Genomic DNA, 17,410 nt, shown 5'->3' with positions numbered 1-17,410 from the left:
CATTTTCCTTCTGTCAGCCCCTCACAGCCACCATTTTTCCTGTCATGCCACCAGGGACCTGGGGGGAAGCTTTTTTTTTTTTTAACTCAGTAAGTGGTATGATGCTTTAACACACTATCCCTATGAAGTATTTAGACTATCCATTGAATTACATTCCACCATTTTTTTCTAGAAGCTTCTCATCTCTCAATCTAAAAATAACATGGTTTTCTCCTTCCACACTACCTTCATGAGACATAAAATGAGGTAGTTTAAGATGAGGGAGACTGACTGCCCTAGGGTGAGCTAGTGAGCTTCGAGGCTGAGAGAGGATTTGAACCCAGATAGTTAGTGTACTCTAACTGTTACACACTGTTATGACCCAATAAGACTATTATGCCTGGCATGGAATAACTGTAAAGGATTATGAACTGAGACTGAAGGATAACTCTATGGGGCCTGTATCCAGGCTCAGAGTTCACACTCAAGCCACTGAGACTACTGAAAAACCAGATTATGTGCTGTATTTCACAGGCAGCTACCTCATCCCATGCGTTCAAGGGGCCACCCCATTTCATCTTACTCATTCTCAAATATCATCTTATTAATGAGGTTTAAATATTTGAAGGACAAGAGGCATAGAACTCAGTAATTATTACTACGGAAAAAAGCAATCTTAGAAAATATAATTACTGTTTTCTTCTCAGTGGCTAATTGCATGTTTTACCCAGTGAGCTTCATGCTTCAAATTCTTTTCAAATGGTTAATTATACACTTGTAAAAATATCTTACTTGAAGTACTCTTCACTGCCACTGACAAAAGTTTTGTTGACATGGCTGGTGTAGTTTACCATTGTCAAGTTTGGATAGGCACTCATACAGAAAGTAGAGTTCTTTATTTGTAATTTAGGATGATCACCGATGATGCAGGAATCTGGCAAGACACAAATGAAAATAGTAAATAGCAGGTTAAAATATTTCTTAAGACTCCTGAGGCATAACAGTTAAAAAGTATCTTACACGTACCTACCTATGGCTCCTTAGCGTATTTCATTCAAACATGTTATGATAGGATAGGAGAAAATAAATTGGGGAGCAGTTCCATCAGCTCTGGATTTTAATGTAGTTCAGGGCAGGATCATTGTTAAGACCTATAAAATGGGTCCATAGCTCCAAGCATTGGTATAACAACCTTGCACTAGCCTAAGGTTGAAAGCTCCAGGTTGGTAAATTCCTGGAGATTGGGGGTGGGTGGATCCTGGAGAGGGTGGAGTTTGGGGAGGGACCTCAGCACGGTATAATGTCATATAGCCCACCCTCTAAAGCAGCATCTTCTCTAAGGAAAACTGATCTCTGTGGCCTGGAGATCAGGTGTAATTCCAGGGGGTCTCCAATCGCCACGTAAAGGTTGGCAAGCCTACACCAGCCAAACACTGGTAAATCCTTGCACTAACCGCAATGAGGAGATTTACCCTTGATTTTAGAGGCAAGCGGATGAAGCCACAAAGTGCTTTAGTCACCTCTACAGCACAAGCCTTTTACCTCAAAAGTTATAGTCATGCTCTGGTGCAGAACGGCAGATTAAATTTGGAATTTGTGATTCCATAACTAACCATTTTTATTCTTATGCTACTTGCATGCTCAGGTTCTCTGGAAAGATGAAAAATGTTGCTGTTGTTTAAATGTATCCCATCCTCAGCCAGAAATTAGCTCCTTAGGGGACTAACAAAATCACTGAAAGAAATTAAGCATCAGTGATAATCATACTTAAAATCTCACTCCCCAACAAAAAAGGCAGAAAAATCAAACTATTAAACATCATGAAACAATAAAATCCACTATAAGGAACATTAAACAGTAGTCAGTCATTTATATTAAAACTAACATGTCAGCAAGATTAAAATTAAAGAAGCAGACATTAAGACAGGATCAAAAACCAATTAAAATAAAATTCTGGGATTTCAGAAGGAGTAAGAAAAGGACATTACCAAAAAGCTTGCAAGAATAAATAAGTCTTCACCTGATGCCAAAGAAATAACAAATGTGGTACTAAATAAGTAGTCAGGGGGGAAGCATTCCACAGTTGGGATGCTGCAGCTGAAAAGGCCCTACTCTTGTAACCAACTGCCTCATCTCCAGGACAGGAAGGAGGTGGAGCAGGACTTCAGCTCTCTCAATGGACAAGCAAGAGCCTATAGAAGAAGACAATCCTTTAGCTACCCTGCTCCACAGTGACTCTCATGGTTAAGCAGTGTCTCTGGTGGGAAAGGGCACATAAATATTGAAGCTTCCCACCCTAGTACTTTTAAACTGCAATGGTAGGAAACAAAACCTGAAAAAGAGAAACAACAGTGAGGGCTGTGCAACCCATACTGATCAGCTATTTGGCTTGGGAGAGCTATGGGGGAGCAGATTTTTTTCCCTTGCTTCTACACAGCTTCGTGGTAAATCCATGCTTCTCCTGGCTTTTCTATGTTCGTTCCAAAATCTGTTTACCCATGATACTTTTAGAAAGATCACAGCAAAGCTGTGGTAGCTTCAGTGTGGACAAGAAACTCTGGATATTTTCCAGTGCAGTGGCCATTTCCTCCTCCTGCACCATGAAAAGGGCTTTCTCATTAAAAAAAAAAAAACTGGCAATTGCTAGATTACAATATAACCATGCAACGATCTGTTAGGTCCTGAGTGGAGCTTTTCTGGCTACAGGAACAGCCCAGTTGGCTAAATGTACCCAAATGCCCAAAGATGTGAACATACACATCTTGTTGAGAAACAATAATATTTTCTTTTGAATACATGGGCCAACACATGATTGGATCCAGCACAGAAAGATTTTGGTCCTCACTCACTTCCTCCCCTCCCAGCAGCGACCTGTATGCAGCTGTCAGGGCCTTCTGGCTGAGGGATCACCAACCTAAATACTTATCAGTAGAATACAGTGAACTATCATAGTTTCCTAGCACAGTTACCCACTCTTGAAAATGATAATGTGTGTATTAATTGAACAATTGTATCCTTTGCCATTGCAGTTTTGTCTTTAAGCAAATTGAAATAAATAGTGATGGTTTATCAGAGTCTAAGGAATACAAAATTTGATTTCACTAGTGAAAGTAGCACTCCATATATCCTTGTTTTTATCCAGCTCATTAGTGACTGATGCTGTAACCTATTGTCTACTCAGAAAGATGTGCAGATATCATTTAAAAGATGAGCAAGATTCAGGTCCAGTAGTACCTTAAAGGCCAACAGATTTCCAGGATAGGAGCTGTTGAAAGTCAGTGCTCCCTTTCATTAGATCTTTTAAAAGATGCTGTACCACAAATCAGCCAGCAGAGAGAGTAGTAGTAGTGTACAGTCTTCTTACTTTCCTGTTTTTTCAAACTCTTCAATATTTGCCTGAATTTTGTCTGAGTGGTTAGTCTCTGGGAAAACTATAGGTCCTCTTGTATTGGCAATGTAAAACAATATTGTTCATATTAAATGTTTCATATATAAATAAGTGTGGGTAAATAGATATATAAATAATATATAAATAGGCACTAAGTATGCTAAACTGCATTGAAATAAATAAGAAGCATGTATAAGTCTGTGTGGGGATGTGGACTCTGTAAAGCTGAATCTGAGAGAAGAACCTGGATTTAACACAAATGGGAGTACCCCCAAATGTGTTGTTGTTTTTTAAGACTCTCGTTCTCATTTGGTGTTTGTGTTTTCAATGCAATTGAATAAAAAGACAGTGACATGAGGGTGTATTGCTGGTATATTATCTTTAGATTTTGGTTTGCTTTCTAATGCTATAATTGGCTAGTGCGGGCAGCACATAGAATATCATATTTACATACAGACAATAATATTTGACACTGGCATTCCTTCACAAAAACATCCTCTAAAGGCTTAATTGTGCACAAGTATTACTGAGTAGTTACTTCTTTTTTAAAATTCAGATATCTGGCGCATGATGTTGCATTAATAAGAAATTGAAAGTTCTCAAATCTGCACTAGAATAAAGCATGTTCAGCAGTAAAGTCTAGATTTGCCTGTTTAAACCATAGCATAGCATGTGAGAGATCACAGGTTGGCACATAAGGTCAGTTTTGCTGCACTGCAGCAAGATTTTTTTTTATAGCTCAGTTTCCCATAGCTGTGGATTTCCCTGCACTAGGCCCTTCATATCAGCAGAGGGTGCACGTGTGCCCCAAAGTCCAAGCCTTTGCAGCAGAGGACAAACAAATCTTCCCATGCAGTGCCATTCATCAAATCTTGAAAGATAGGCAGAAAATAATGACTGCACTAAACTGGAAGGTGCTAGCATGAAATTGCATTTACATGGGAAATTAGTAATAAGTAAAATCATCCATTTGGAACATATGGGGAAAGATGAGCCAATTGTGCTTATTTTTCTACCAAGAACAATTCACAAATCTTTCTAGCCTTTAGGTATGTATGATATCTAAAGCAGATCAGAACATTAACAAGGCTACAGTTCCAAGCATGCACAGGAGTAAATAAGCATGTTGAGCCCTAGTGTACAAATCTGAAAACAGAACTGAGACACAGAGAAATGGATTTCCTCTGGTGTATTGTCGAAGGCTTTCACGGCCGGAGAACGATGGTTGTTGTGGGTTTTCCAGGCTGTATTGCCGTGGTCTTGGCATTGTAGTTCCTGACGTTTCGCCGGCAGCTGTGGCTGGCGTCTTCAGAGGTGTAGCACCAAAAGACCACGGCAATACAGCCCGGAAAACCCACAACCACCATCAGGATTTCCTCTGGCTTAAATTCTAGGCAAGATCCTTGCTCTGTTACTGTTTGAATGCTCCTACAATGCATATGCATGAATCTAGAATCTGGATGTGGCCTGTCAAAACTCAGGGAACAGTTTGTTCTTTATGGCATGACTTGAAGCACTGATTGGACACTAGAGATAATAATAATAACATTCAATTTATATACCGCTGGTCAGGATGACTTAGCACCCATTCAGAGTGGTTTACAAAGTATGTCACTATTATCCCCACAACAAAACACCCTGTGAGGTGGGTGGGGCTGAAAGAACTCCAGAGAGCCATGACTAGCCCAAGGTCACCCAGCCGGCTTCAAGGGGAGGAGTGGGGAATCAAACCCAGCTCTCCAGATTAGAGTCCTGCACTCTTAACCACTACACCAAACTGGCTCTCAATATAGCTTACTGTGTGCTTCCAGAAATGCCCCAAATTAATAGTTTTTGAGGCATTATTATTCCCTCTCTTTTCCTTTTCTTTGCCGGGGGGGGGGGCACTTAGGAAAACCAGCTAGGGAAAATATTTGGCATTAACCAAAAAAGTACAGCACAGTGCAAATGACATGGTTAATGGAGGCTACTCAAAGCCGGCTTTGTACTATTGGAGCACTTTATGATAGTCTTACATTGGATTTAATGGCATATTTAACCCAGTGCCCTGTGGACAGTTGTCAAAGAAAATATAGAATTCTGCATCACTAATATAACTTCCCTGTTCTTCACAGTTGATAAGATTAGAACCAAAGCGTATGTTACAGTCATTAGAAATGAACACTGGGTACATGAAAGCTCAAAATATGATTCTGGTGACTTACACAGAAAGTACTTCCATACATTATAGCTTGATCTGGGACCACTTGCTATGCGTAAGCTATTTTAGGCAGCATTCCCACAAGTATTGTAATATGTTCTCTGGGTCTGAGAGCATGGCTGTGGTCTACTGGAGTTTTTCTGTGGGTGGAAGGATTTCTGCCTGTGGAGCGTGACTTTCTCAGCCCTCTTCCACTGCAGCAGAAAATGTCCCCACTGTTGCTCCTGGGGATGGGAGAAGCTGGGGCTGTAGCAGGAGGGGGTGGGAGTCACAGGCCATAGGCAGAAATCTGTCTGCCTGTCATGGACTCTGCCCATGGAAAAACCCCAGGGGATCCAAGCCAGTAGCTTTAAAGAAGTATGGAGAGGATGCACAAATGGTTTTTGCTTTGTTTTACTGTCCTTACGATATATCATTCCAAAAGGAATTTGTGTGTGTGCATGCACCTGCACAAACTTATATTGAAGCAGCTGGCATATCCCCTATGCAAGTTCTTCAAAACTTACCATGGAAGCTGCATATGAAGGGATACTTCTCACATGTGCATATGCTTCCACCACTTGTTTAAAATGTCCAGAGCCACTCTACAGCAGCAATCAAACATGTTTACTCAGATATACCTCCCACTGAGATCAATGGGACTTATCTCTGAAAACATATTGCATGTCAGCATTGTAGTCAAGTAAGAAGTGTTACATATTTCCCACTAAAGAAATGAAAAAAGAGTCCAGAGAGCAATGTGGTGATTAGAGTCTTGGCAGGGAGACAGATCCTCTCCATAGCCATTTTGCTGAAGTCCGCCACCACTGCAAAACTAATAACCCATAGCTTCAGTTCTGATAAACTAGTTTTTCATTGGAAGGAATTTTTTAAAATTGTATGCCGCATCAAGAAACCTTCTGCTGAGAGGCAGCATAAAAACAAAAATATTTATTATAAACTGACCCTGCAAAGTCAGTTTAGTGTAGTGGTTAACAGCTGCAGGACTCTAATCTGGAGAACTGAGTTTCATTCCCCACTCCTCTGCTTGAAGTCAGCTGGATGACCTTGGATCAATCACAGCTCTCTCAGAGCTCTTTCAGGCATACCTACCTCACAGGGTGTCTGTTGTGGGGATAATAATGACGCTGACTTGTAAACTGGTCTGAGTGAGGTGTTAAGTTGTCCTGAAGAGCAGTATATAAGCATAAAGTTGTTGATGTTGTTATTGTTGTTGTTAAATACCTGTCAGTTTATCATGAAGAATATTACTAATTGAGTTCTGTGTTGTCTATTGTATGCTGCCTCTAGGCTTTGAAAACATTTATTATTCTCACATGGATCTAGATAAATATATTACCTGTACGACATCCTTATCTGCAGTAGCTGTCCATAAGACAGGGTGAAGACCTGTTCAGTTGTTTCCAGCCTATGGGCCTGAGCACCCCAGGTGGACCATGGAGTTATTGCAAGGGAGCCACAAACCTATCCAGCTTGGACAGGTTTCTGCCTTCCCCCACCTGTGCCTTCCCCCCTGAGCTCACCTCCATGGCAGCCATGCACCCAATTCTGGGTCAGTCCAGCTGTTGGCTGGGCTTCATCTGCTAGCCAGATTGCCACAGTATGGCCATACCTCTCCAACTGGACAAGATGGCTCTAAGCACCTAGCCAGGCATCCTCAGCTGGAGGCCCCCAAGCATGCACCATCCCAGTCAAGGCTGCTTAGCATCATGAGAAGCTTGGGTGGATCATAGGCTTCCATCAGCCACCCCAGATCTCTATCGACAACTGAACATGCCCATGCCTTGAATGGACCCTTTATGGAGCCACTGTTCAACCTTTGGCTTCCTTGTAGGCCCATCTGTTGGATTCCCTGATACCTCCCACATCTCTGCCAGCCCTGGAAGGCCCAGAACTGTATCAGGCAGCCATCAGGGGTTGGGAGTTTTACCGAGACAAGGCATCTTCCTCTCAACCACCCCAGGGTAGCCTGGTAAGTGCAAGGATGGGTGCCCCCCGCAACAGTTCATGCCTCTGAAGTGAGCTCTGACTTCAGAAAACTTATGCCAGAATAAATTTTGTTACTAAGGTGACGCAGTACTTCTCATTTATTGTGACAACTAGATTGGAGTAGAGAATGCCTTCAAGTCATAACTGATTCATGGCAACCCCTGGAGGGGTTTTCATGGCAAGAGACTAACAGAGGTGGTTTGCCATTGCCTGCCTCTGCAACCCTAGTCTTCACTGGAGGTCTCTCATCCAAATATTAACCAAGGCTGACCCTGCTTAGCTTCTGAGATCTGACAAGATCAGACTCACCTAGGCTGTCTAGGTGAGGGTGCCACCTAGATTAATAATCACTGTATTATCAGTTGTGGAAAAGAACTGCAACTCAACACATGTGCCCAGAGATCTGACAACATATTGTGGAGATGAGATTCCCCCCTCTTCCAAACCAAGTGCCATCACTAAGGTCATAGGAGGAGTAGCCAGGTATGCTTTGATCATGTCTGGATCCAGTACAATTGGGAATTCTCGCCGCAAGGAATATTTTGTATTACTCTTCAGTGATTATTTGTACTCTGATATCAGTGAGCTCCTTTGGAAACCAACTTACCACTAAAAATCAGGGTTAAAATCAAAATAAACAAACATCTACCACTTCTGTGAAGGACTGAAAACTCATTGTGTGCTCAGGCAAATTTCCATGAGTTCCAAACAAACTGTTGTTTTATTTATGTTATTTATAGTCCACCTTTCTCACAGAGATTCAAGGCAGATTATACAGTGTAAATCCGTACAATCAACAGGATGGGACATCCAATGAGAAATGTAATAGGATTAGGACTGCAGAAATCTGTTTTAGCTAAGGGTTCATTCTAGGCACCTACATTCTAGTCAATTTTAGAAAGTAACTCCAAACTATGAAGCCTGAAACATTTAGGAACCACTGTCCTAGTTCATACAGAAATTATGACCAGATTGTAAAATAATATGAACTGGATTACATTTGGCAGGAATCTTTTAAGGGGGAAAAGAAGAAGAGATTTGGGGTCTGCTATTTTATATTGGTTTTAACATGGCAATGTTTTAGCCATTATTGTAAGCTGCCTTGAATGACTTTGAAAGGCAAGATTCAAACAAACAAACAAACAAACAAACAAACAAACAAACAAACAAACAAACAGGGTTTGTATATTATGGTGGTGGAAAGTGCTGTCAAATCCTAACCAAATTATGCCAACCCCTGCTGAGGTTTTCAAGGCAAGAGACTAACAAGTGGTTTACCATTGCTGCCTCTGTATAGCAACCCTGGTCTTCTTTGGAGGTCTTCTATCCAATTATTAACCAAGGCTGACCCTGTTTAGCTTCTGAGATCTGAGGAGATCAGGCTTGCCTGGGCTTAGCACTAAATGAATATTCATTTAAATACTTAGCAGTGAATGAATAATGTTACTGGTTAAGCTAGATGTGATGGAAGGATACATGTGTATTTATTCAGAAGTACCTCCAATTTATATGTAAATTGAGGTGGGTGAAAGGCTCTATTTTTGACCAAAATCAAGAAGTTAAACTTTGGCTTGCCGCTATCCTCTGCCTCTCCAAGAGATGCACATCAATCCTGCATGGATGTCCAGGTACTTTTTGTAAATCTCAAGGGTAGGTAAACATTAAATATTTTATTTTGTTTCTTTTTATTAGTTGCTAAGCCTTGTGCACTACATCTTCCTATGCATTGTGTGCTCTTTATATTTTATATTCTACTGTAGTACAATAAAGATCTTTCTTTGGCTAGGTCAAGATGTGTCAAACGGTATCTTCACCCATGGGCCTCCCGCTCAGTTATTTGCTAGAACTTTGCACATACAGAGACTCGCCAGCTCCCAAATGGCTGGGGGGGGGGGGTTAAGCCTAGGAACATTTGATGGTGGTAGCCTACCAAAGTAACCAACAACTATGAAGCAGTGAGAAACGTCCTCCCCCATCATAGTAATAATGTCACAATGATGCAGAGATGAGAATAGCTTCCCTCACCTCCCAAATTATTGATACTGTAATAATAATAATAATTTAAATATTGCTTGCAAATATTAACATTTGAATTATATAAAAATGTAGCCCTTTTGATTGTAAAAACAGCTCTCAAATATAAAAGCTTCTTTCTAAGATCAATATTCAACCACCCAGACCCAGATGTTCTTGGAATATTAGTTAGAACACTATTTTATTTCATTTCTTTGTTCCTGTAAAAGCAATGTCCCACCTCTGATGGACCTGAGCCTGTGTTGGCATGATTATTAATATCTAGCCTGCTTGACCTGGTGGATGCTATTTTAAAAGCCCACGTCCATTTGGGAGTCAGGAAGTCCTCTAACTCAGTCATTCTAAATCATTGACATACCACACACCCATATTCTTCTCTCTGTTGTCCTCTTATCCACTTGAATATTACACTGTGTATGATTAGACAATCTGATAAAAGAATTTTGTGTATTCTGTCATTTTCTTCTCCCACTGGGATTCCCTCAAAAATCTTTATTAAATAGATGTTATTACTGCAGGAAATGTACCTGTTGTCATTAAGCACTCTGGGCACATGGGAGTTTAGTGTGACCCAGGAATATGTTTAGCATAGTGCCAGAGACAGAGACAGAGAGAATATCTTGGTCTTTACTTTGTCTAAGGTCTGCCTAGCAGTCACATGGAATTGTGTGAACCCATGTGACAAAGCACATTCTGAAATACTTAATAATGGTTGGATACAGATATAGGATACTCAAAGTCTGAATTTATGTTCTGCTTTCCTAGAAATGTATTTAATAATGCACATTTATTTAATAGTGTCATTGCTTGCCCAAAGTTTTTTCCCCAGTCAACTCAAAACATATTACTTTTGATACAATATAGAGCTAAATTATGCATAATTCTATGTCAGTTTTACTCCATTCAGTCCCTTTTGTCCTAGGTATATGATTACAGCTGTCCTTGTGACAATCTGTTGTGAAATCTGGTTAGCTTTGCCTTGCAAATATTTTAAAGTCATCTGAAAATATCCAGAGAACAACAAGTGTATGGATCATTCAGAATAACCTCTGAACCTACACTATGCCATGGCCTGGCCTTGAGACGTGGAGGGGGTATTTAGTAAATCTCATTGACTGAAACTCAATTCAGAATAAAAGGAATTTGATATAGAAGTAGAACTAAATTTATGAGATTCACTGAATTCATCTTCAGGAAAGCTATCAAGTTGGCATGTATGGGAGCACATGTGATATGGCCAATTCGTGTGAAACACTAGGATACTGGTATGTAGATAATTGTGCTTTGCATTGGGCTCAATCACATGTTCGGAATATAAATCTGAAAGGTGGATGATGTTACAGAATTTATTTTCAGATCTAAATATGTTATACTTAAGTTTCAATGTAATGGTGCTGATAATAATAAATTAGAAATAAGTTTGTCATGGAAGATCTACAGGGAGTCATAAATAGTTGTCCAAGGACATAAAGGAAAAGCATGCTTTGGTATCTTACCTAGCAAAAGTTTGTTTTTATCTCTACAGTCCGGTGTGTTCCATGGATTGTTACAGGAAGCCCAAGGCAACACACGTACAAAGGATGCAAAAAGGTAGAAAAGTGTGTAGCACAATATAATATTATAATATATGGCTATTAGGACAGAGATAATCAGCATAGCAATGCCACAGCCTGAAAAAAGAGAAACAGGGAAAATTAGATGCCACCTTCTTTTAAGTTCCAGAAATATACAATGATCTGAAAAATGTCATGAATATCTCTTCATGTTTTTTTTATTTTTAAAATATTTTATTCACCTTGCATAGACTTGCTATGTCATACGGCTCAATCCTATCCATAATTTAATTAAATTCATAAGGGATTAACCCTTATAATATATAATAATGTATAATAAGCAGTACATTATATTATTTTGATTTATAAACCACCCATCCTTGGGGGCTCTGATTTGATTGAACACTAAATTCATTGCATTTACTGAACAGTGAACAGTTACTTATCTCATTTGAGATCACACACAGATTATTTCTCCAAAGAACCTTTACCTATATGCAATATAAAAAAGCAACCACCACAAATATACTTAAAACACGCTGCTTTGTTGCCATTTAATTTTTACTATATCCATGCACACTTTTGCATCTTGGTGTGGTCTCACTCATCTGAAATAGCACCCCTAAACAAAACTACAGGGAAGGTGGATGATGAATGTGCTGTATAGTATTAACGAGTATGCAAGTGTCATTACCACATTACATGCATAAAATGCAATAAAAGCCATAGAACAATGGAATACTCTCCTGCTGGGAAATGCAGGCAAGATTTACCAAAGCAGAAAAAGAAGTGCTGCATTGCTACTCCATCAGTCAGCCTAAGGTTATCTCAAGGTCAAAGTCAGACTGCAGCACATCAGCCAGCATTCTAGGCACAGTGACACCCCGAAGACGTATCTCTCTTGTTTAAGCTGAACAAAGCCCGCGCTCCTTCACCGTGCACAGGAGGGCAGGCCTGGCCCTTGCTTAGCTCACCTTGTAAGGCAGGGATGGCTTTCCAAACAGACACAGGTCCCTGACTAGCAAACTGCCCCAGAGAAACTTCCAGGAAGAAGATGGGAATCCCAGCCAGAGCCAACATTGTCAAATAGGGGATAAGAAACGCACCTAATGGGAGAGGAGAGGAAAGAACCTCAGAAACAAAGTAGAAGACAGTACTGAGCTCTCTCTCTCTCTCTCACACACACACACACACACACACACTTTGTTATTCTTGGAGTTGCCTTTTGAATTTGCACTGTGCTTATGTACATTACAGTCTTAAGACTGTCCCAAACTATGACATCTTTTGGAATTAGGGAAGCTTTCCTCTTTAGTAGAGGTACTTCACTGACAAAAGGCAGGGGGCCCTCCTGTGAAAAAGGGTTGAACATTGGTCAGATTGACAGACGGTATTTTCATGCACCATAAAACATGCCATTACTACCAAGGCAGAAACGTTTTTCAGGCTGCCTCCCAACAATCCCTCCTCTATAGTAAGTCTTACCTATCGCAAATAAACTGGTTTAGGAACACAACTCTTGACTCATACAGAATACTCTAAGCACATATGCAGCACTGGATTTTCAGCGTTTTTACACCGTGTTGGATGGGGCTGGTTCCGAGTGCCACACAGGATTGCAGCCCGATCTGAAATCAGTGGGATTGGCTTCCAGTTAAAGGGCAATCCTTCGTCCATTTCCATGGGAGTAAGCCCCATTGGGTGCAATGGGACTTACTTCCGAGTAAAGAAGTCTAGGCCAGGGCAGCTCATCTGCCACCCTAGCTACCACGCCAAGGGGTGCCTTGTATGGTTCCACCACTCCCGGCCCACCTTGTCATTTGGGTTTACTTTGGCTTTGCTTCCGCACGGCGTCGGACAAGGTGAGCTGTTCGGAATGGAACTGGCTGCCAGGCTGGCTGCAGGTGGCGAAGCTAATTCAATTAGGACCGATAATTTCTCTCATCATCACCTACAACTGCGTCTCGGAACCTCCCGGAGCGTGGCGAGAGAAAACCTGCCTCCGTTTTAGGCTATGTTGAAGCCAGTGCTGGAGGCAGCCGAATCTGAACTTTAGCATTTAAAAAATCCGACTAAAAATTATAATGCAAACAGTTATATTCTAGTGATTCATAAACAAAGACCGATACAAATAACTAGAATATTTTAAATGTACTATTGGGAGGGGTGCGGGGAGGTCCAGTATCCAAATATCAGAAAAGAAAAATAAGCTTTCACTGGTAATTAAATACTTTCTTACAATAAATGCAGCGCATAGAAATAAATCTCTTTTATCAGAGTACTATATTTTGCATTCTTTTCATGAAATACAAAGGGAGGGGTAATGTTAAACAAGGTATCTCAATGAAATGTTATGGCTTTTTTGAACAAAAGTCCCCGTGTTTTTGTTCTGCCACTGTAAAAATAAAAAACCCCAAAAGCTTGTTAACCTGCTTTCATTTGGGAGAGTCTTTTTAAAAGTGTTTAGTCGTTTATAGAGATTTCCCCTTCTTTGAAGAATAATCCGAATAAAATTTTCAATTAATCCTATTTACAAATAAAGACGTTCAAATATATTGATCCGAAGTTAATCTAATATTGATGGATTGCCTGTCTAGAAAAAATATTTGATTTTGTTATATAAATCTTCCTTGTTCATTTTTGTGAACTGGCATTCTGACTCTATGCTTTTTCTACTTGGGTGGAGGGAAAGAAACTTGGGGAGGGCGACTTTAAGCGGGGAAATGGCCGACAGGGATGAGTAAATCTCTTCCTCTCCTCCTCCTCAGCTTCAAATCCGCAGCCTCCCTCCCTTTACTTTTTATTTAAAAAAAGAAAATCGTGAGGGCTGTTCCTGCATTTCTTTGGGAACTTCGGCTTTCTTCCTTAGGAGCTCCATGCTATTAATACACTGAAGCCATAATCATTTAAATAAAAAACACTTCGCAAAAGTGATTGTAGAAAGTGGAAATCTGATCTCGTTTCAGCCGTCCTTTCGCTCTGTTTTTTTTTCTTTTAAAACAATTACAGTAACAATTTTCCCTGCGTTTATGCCGAAACATGTTGAAATAATAAAAGACTGATGGATTAGAGAGTTTATAGCCCGAGTTTAGCAACCGCATTTGAAAGTGAATCCCGTTCGTTCCAATGAAATTTACTTCCAAGTAAGCATTCTGGTTGGTGAGGTCTTAACATAAAAGCTACTAATTACTGCAAGTTTTTATCTTTTGTCTATAAAGTTTATTCTTTACCAAGGCCATTCTTAGCAGCACCCCAATTCAAACCAAATGCATCTAATTTACTTCTCAAGATCAAGACGTTTTGTACTCCGCAGTCGCAGATCCAGAGTAACTACCATCCTTCACACTCGCTAATGAAGACTGGAATCTCTTTGCCCAAGAGTATAAACGAAGCGAAGAAAGCCCACCCTTTTGTCTCCTCTTCAGCAGCCAGATTAGATAAGAGTGGGTTTTTTGTGAGTGTCAACCTACTTTAAATCGCAGGGCGTGCTATATACGTGCCTACAGTGTTCCAGAGTGGTTGGGAAGGTTCTGTTTTATGCCTCCCTCGACTCTATGCCCCCCCGCTGCCCTCTGCCGCACCACCCGCCCTCCTCCACTCCCCCTAATTAGCCGGCGGATAGTCGATCCAGAAGCCAGCTACGCCGAGCTGAACCGGTTGAAATTCAAGCCAAGCGCTTCATTTCAACTGGCTTGTGGATCAAGGTATCGAGTCTATCCCTTGCTGAACCGCAGGATGTAAAAAGAGAGGAAAATCCATACCTCCCCCATTCTTAAAGGCCAGGTACGGGAACCTCCAGACATTTCCCAGCCCCACTGCATAACCCACCATGGAGAGGATGAAGTCCAGCTTGCTAGACCAGTTTCCCCGGGCTTTGTTTTCATCCCCTTCATCGTCATCCTGATGCAGGGAGACAAAAGACATACATATCACGTTGACCTGAAATAGCGTGGCTGGCAAATGTCAGTCTCAGATCTGTAAGGTCCGGCTACTGCCAGGCAAAATGTCGACAGAGCAAATGCACAGAGAAGCGCTTGCACAACAGCCCAATTAAATCTATTGGATGGAAGAGACAGGAGAAAGAGACCTGTATAACCTTAAAGGCTGCAGAGTTTATTGCGGCATGATCATGAGTTAAAGGTGTCCAATACAAATCACGAGAAATTCACACGTGCACATACTTCACTAGACTGTTTAGAACTCGATGAGCGTGTGAACGTCCTCCACCGCTTCTGGCAAAACGGAACGCTTTTATATCCCAATACAACTGACAATATTTAGAAGTGATTGACTAGGCAAGAGCTTATACTGATTTGCACTAGAACTCCGCTCATTTTCACACCAAACATTAAAAGCAGTTTTCAGACTTCCTCCTTTTAGGTGCACAGCTTACCACGTGTGAATACGGAAGAAAACTCCTGCAATGTTCGGTGTAGATTTTATATTGGTCTTACAGCTTTTAAGGGAAAAAATTATTTAAGCGCACATGTGAACAATTTGGTCTCGCTTGGAAAGGGCCGTGTTCAGCAGTAAAACACCATAGCCCCGTGGAGGGAAGGCCAAATCATATCAAGAGACTTTTAATGTGATCCCTCTCCCTCAATATGGCTGTAAACGATTCATTAATAAATGGTTCTTACCCGAATTACTCGGGTTGCTTTCAATCGTGTTCACGTGACTGCCTCTTAACTCACGTTGCTCAAGAGTTCCCAGGTGGTGAATTCTCCCTTTAGCCCCTACTTGGAAAGAGCCCTGCTTTCACTGAAGAGGTAAATGTGCTGGGTGGGACCACTCCAAGGCAACCCCACAGCCGTGCAAATACCCCGGAGATTCTAAAAACAATGAATGATGCATCTGACGAAGAGAACGGTGGTTCTCGAAAGCGTATGCTATAGTAAAGTTGGTTAGTCTTAAAGGTGCTACTGGACTCTTTGCCATTCTAAAAACAATAAGAACGGTTGTGCAGTTTGGGGTATCTACAGAATGTAAACAAAAGCGTGCCAGGGGAGCCCATTTCCAGCCTTGAGGATCATCAGAATACTGAATCGTCATCACAGCGAGTAAGACTAATGAGGTCTACTCAGAAGTAAGCCCCATTTTATTCAATGAAGTGCTTTTAGGATTGAATCCATCGGTTTGCCAACTGAACTCTGCCAAACTGATACACTTCCTCACCCAGGTCAGGCAAATGTGGGCAAAGAGTTAAGGCATAGCTGGGAAATAGCCGGGCCTCCCCACCCCCATCTCGCTTTGGGGGACGGCTTTTTTCCCGACGGGCTCAATAACGGTTAGCAGATCTGTTAATGAAACGTAAAATCCCCCGAAGTCTATCTAGACTTCAAAGGGTGCTAATTTAAAGGGTACGGCCGTTTGTTTCTGCCATAAACCGCAGAGTGAAGGAAAATAAGGATCGAAATAATGCTTCTGAGGTCGCATTTACTGGAACTGGTTCAGCAGAACCACTGGAGTTTTAAACCGATTTAGCTCAACCAATCGCCCTCCGAAGCACCTTACATCTTAGAGGTTGGGCTCTAGCCTGATAACATTCATCCTCGCAGAAATGTAAACAGCTTTCCTGAAAGCGGCGAATGTTGTCTTGAAACTTAAATCGCTCTGTAACTCCAACGCAAAATGTCCCTTGGCGTTTGATTTTAAAAACCCCTCCCAGGCTTCCAGACAGGAGGAAAAGATGCGCCAGGGGCCGCCTATCATCGGCCGCTCAGACGGCTTCGGAGTGATTGGAGGGTCAATCCTCATGTCCATGTACTACGGAGTAAAGAGGCAGCCGCATTCAGACGTCGCCGGTCCAGCTGGGCCACTGGCGTGGCTTGGGGCTGCGTCTGGCTGGGCCTGCCTTTGCCTCTCGCTGCTATTCTGCCAGGGCCTCAGGTGCGCCTTAACCGCATCAGCCCCATTGCCACATCACGCAGCAGCGCCTCCCGCCCGGGACTTGTTCACTGACCCAGAGTAACGATTGAACTGTCTGAGAGGGAGTGATTGATCACAGGGCCGGCCCGGTGGGCCTTCGGGGAGCGGGCCTGGTAGAGTTCGCTTTTTGCTTGGGTGGTTTCTGTTACTGGGTTTTGTTTTTGGTATTGTGTTCCCTTTGGTCAACAGACAAGCGCGTTCCCAGAGGGTTCTTTTTCTAGCCCTCCAGTAAAGAGCAGCCGAGGACCAGCAACACCAGGAAGGAAGAATGAACTTGGGGGAGCTGAACACACTCTTCAGAATATTCCTTTTCAGCTAAGGGCCCTCTTTTCTCGGCAC

General features: G+C 41.7%; 1 protein-coding gene across 1 annotated transcript in view; it reads right to left on the bottom strand.

Annotated features, from left to right (window-relative positions):
• SLC6A5 (solute carrier family 6 member 5) overlaps positions 1 to 17,410 on the bottom strand; it is a 71,264-nt gene that overhangs the window by 51,306 nt on the left and 2,548 nt on the right. Inside the window, exons 3-6 of the mRNA XM_054971076.1 lie at positions 14,905 to 15,043; positions 12,118 to 12,249; positions 11,087 to 11,260; positions 772 to 913 (exon numbers count right to left, since the gene is read on the bottom strand). Of these exons, the coding sequence (XP_054827051.1) occupies positions 772 to 913; positions 11,087 to 11,260; positions 12,118 to 12,249; positions 14,905 to 15,043 (587 nt within the window). The remainder of the gene's footprint in view (positions 1 to 771; positions 914 to 11,086; positions 11,261 to 12,117; positions 12,250 to 14,904; positions 15,044 to 17,410) is intronic.

This window comes from Eublepharis macularius, chromosome 2, assembly GCF_028583425.1.
Source record: "Eublepharis macularius isolate TG4126 chromosome 2, MPM_Emac_v1.0, whole genome shotgun sequence".
NCBI lineage: Eukaryota > Metazoa > Chordata > Lepidosauria > Squamata > Eublepharidae > Eublepharis > Eublepharis macularius.
Note: the sequence above shows the minus strand (reverse complement) of the source record. Positions and strands in the feature narration are given on the sequence as shown.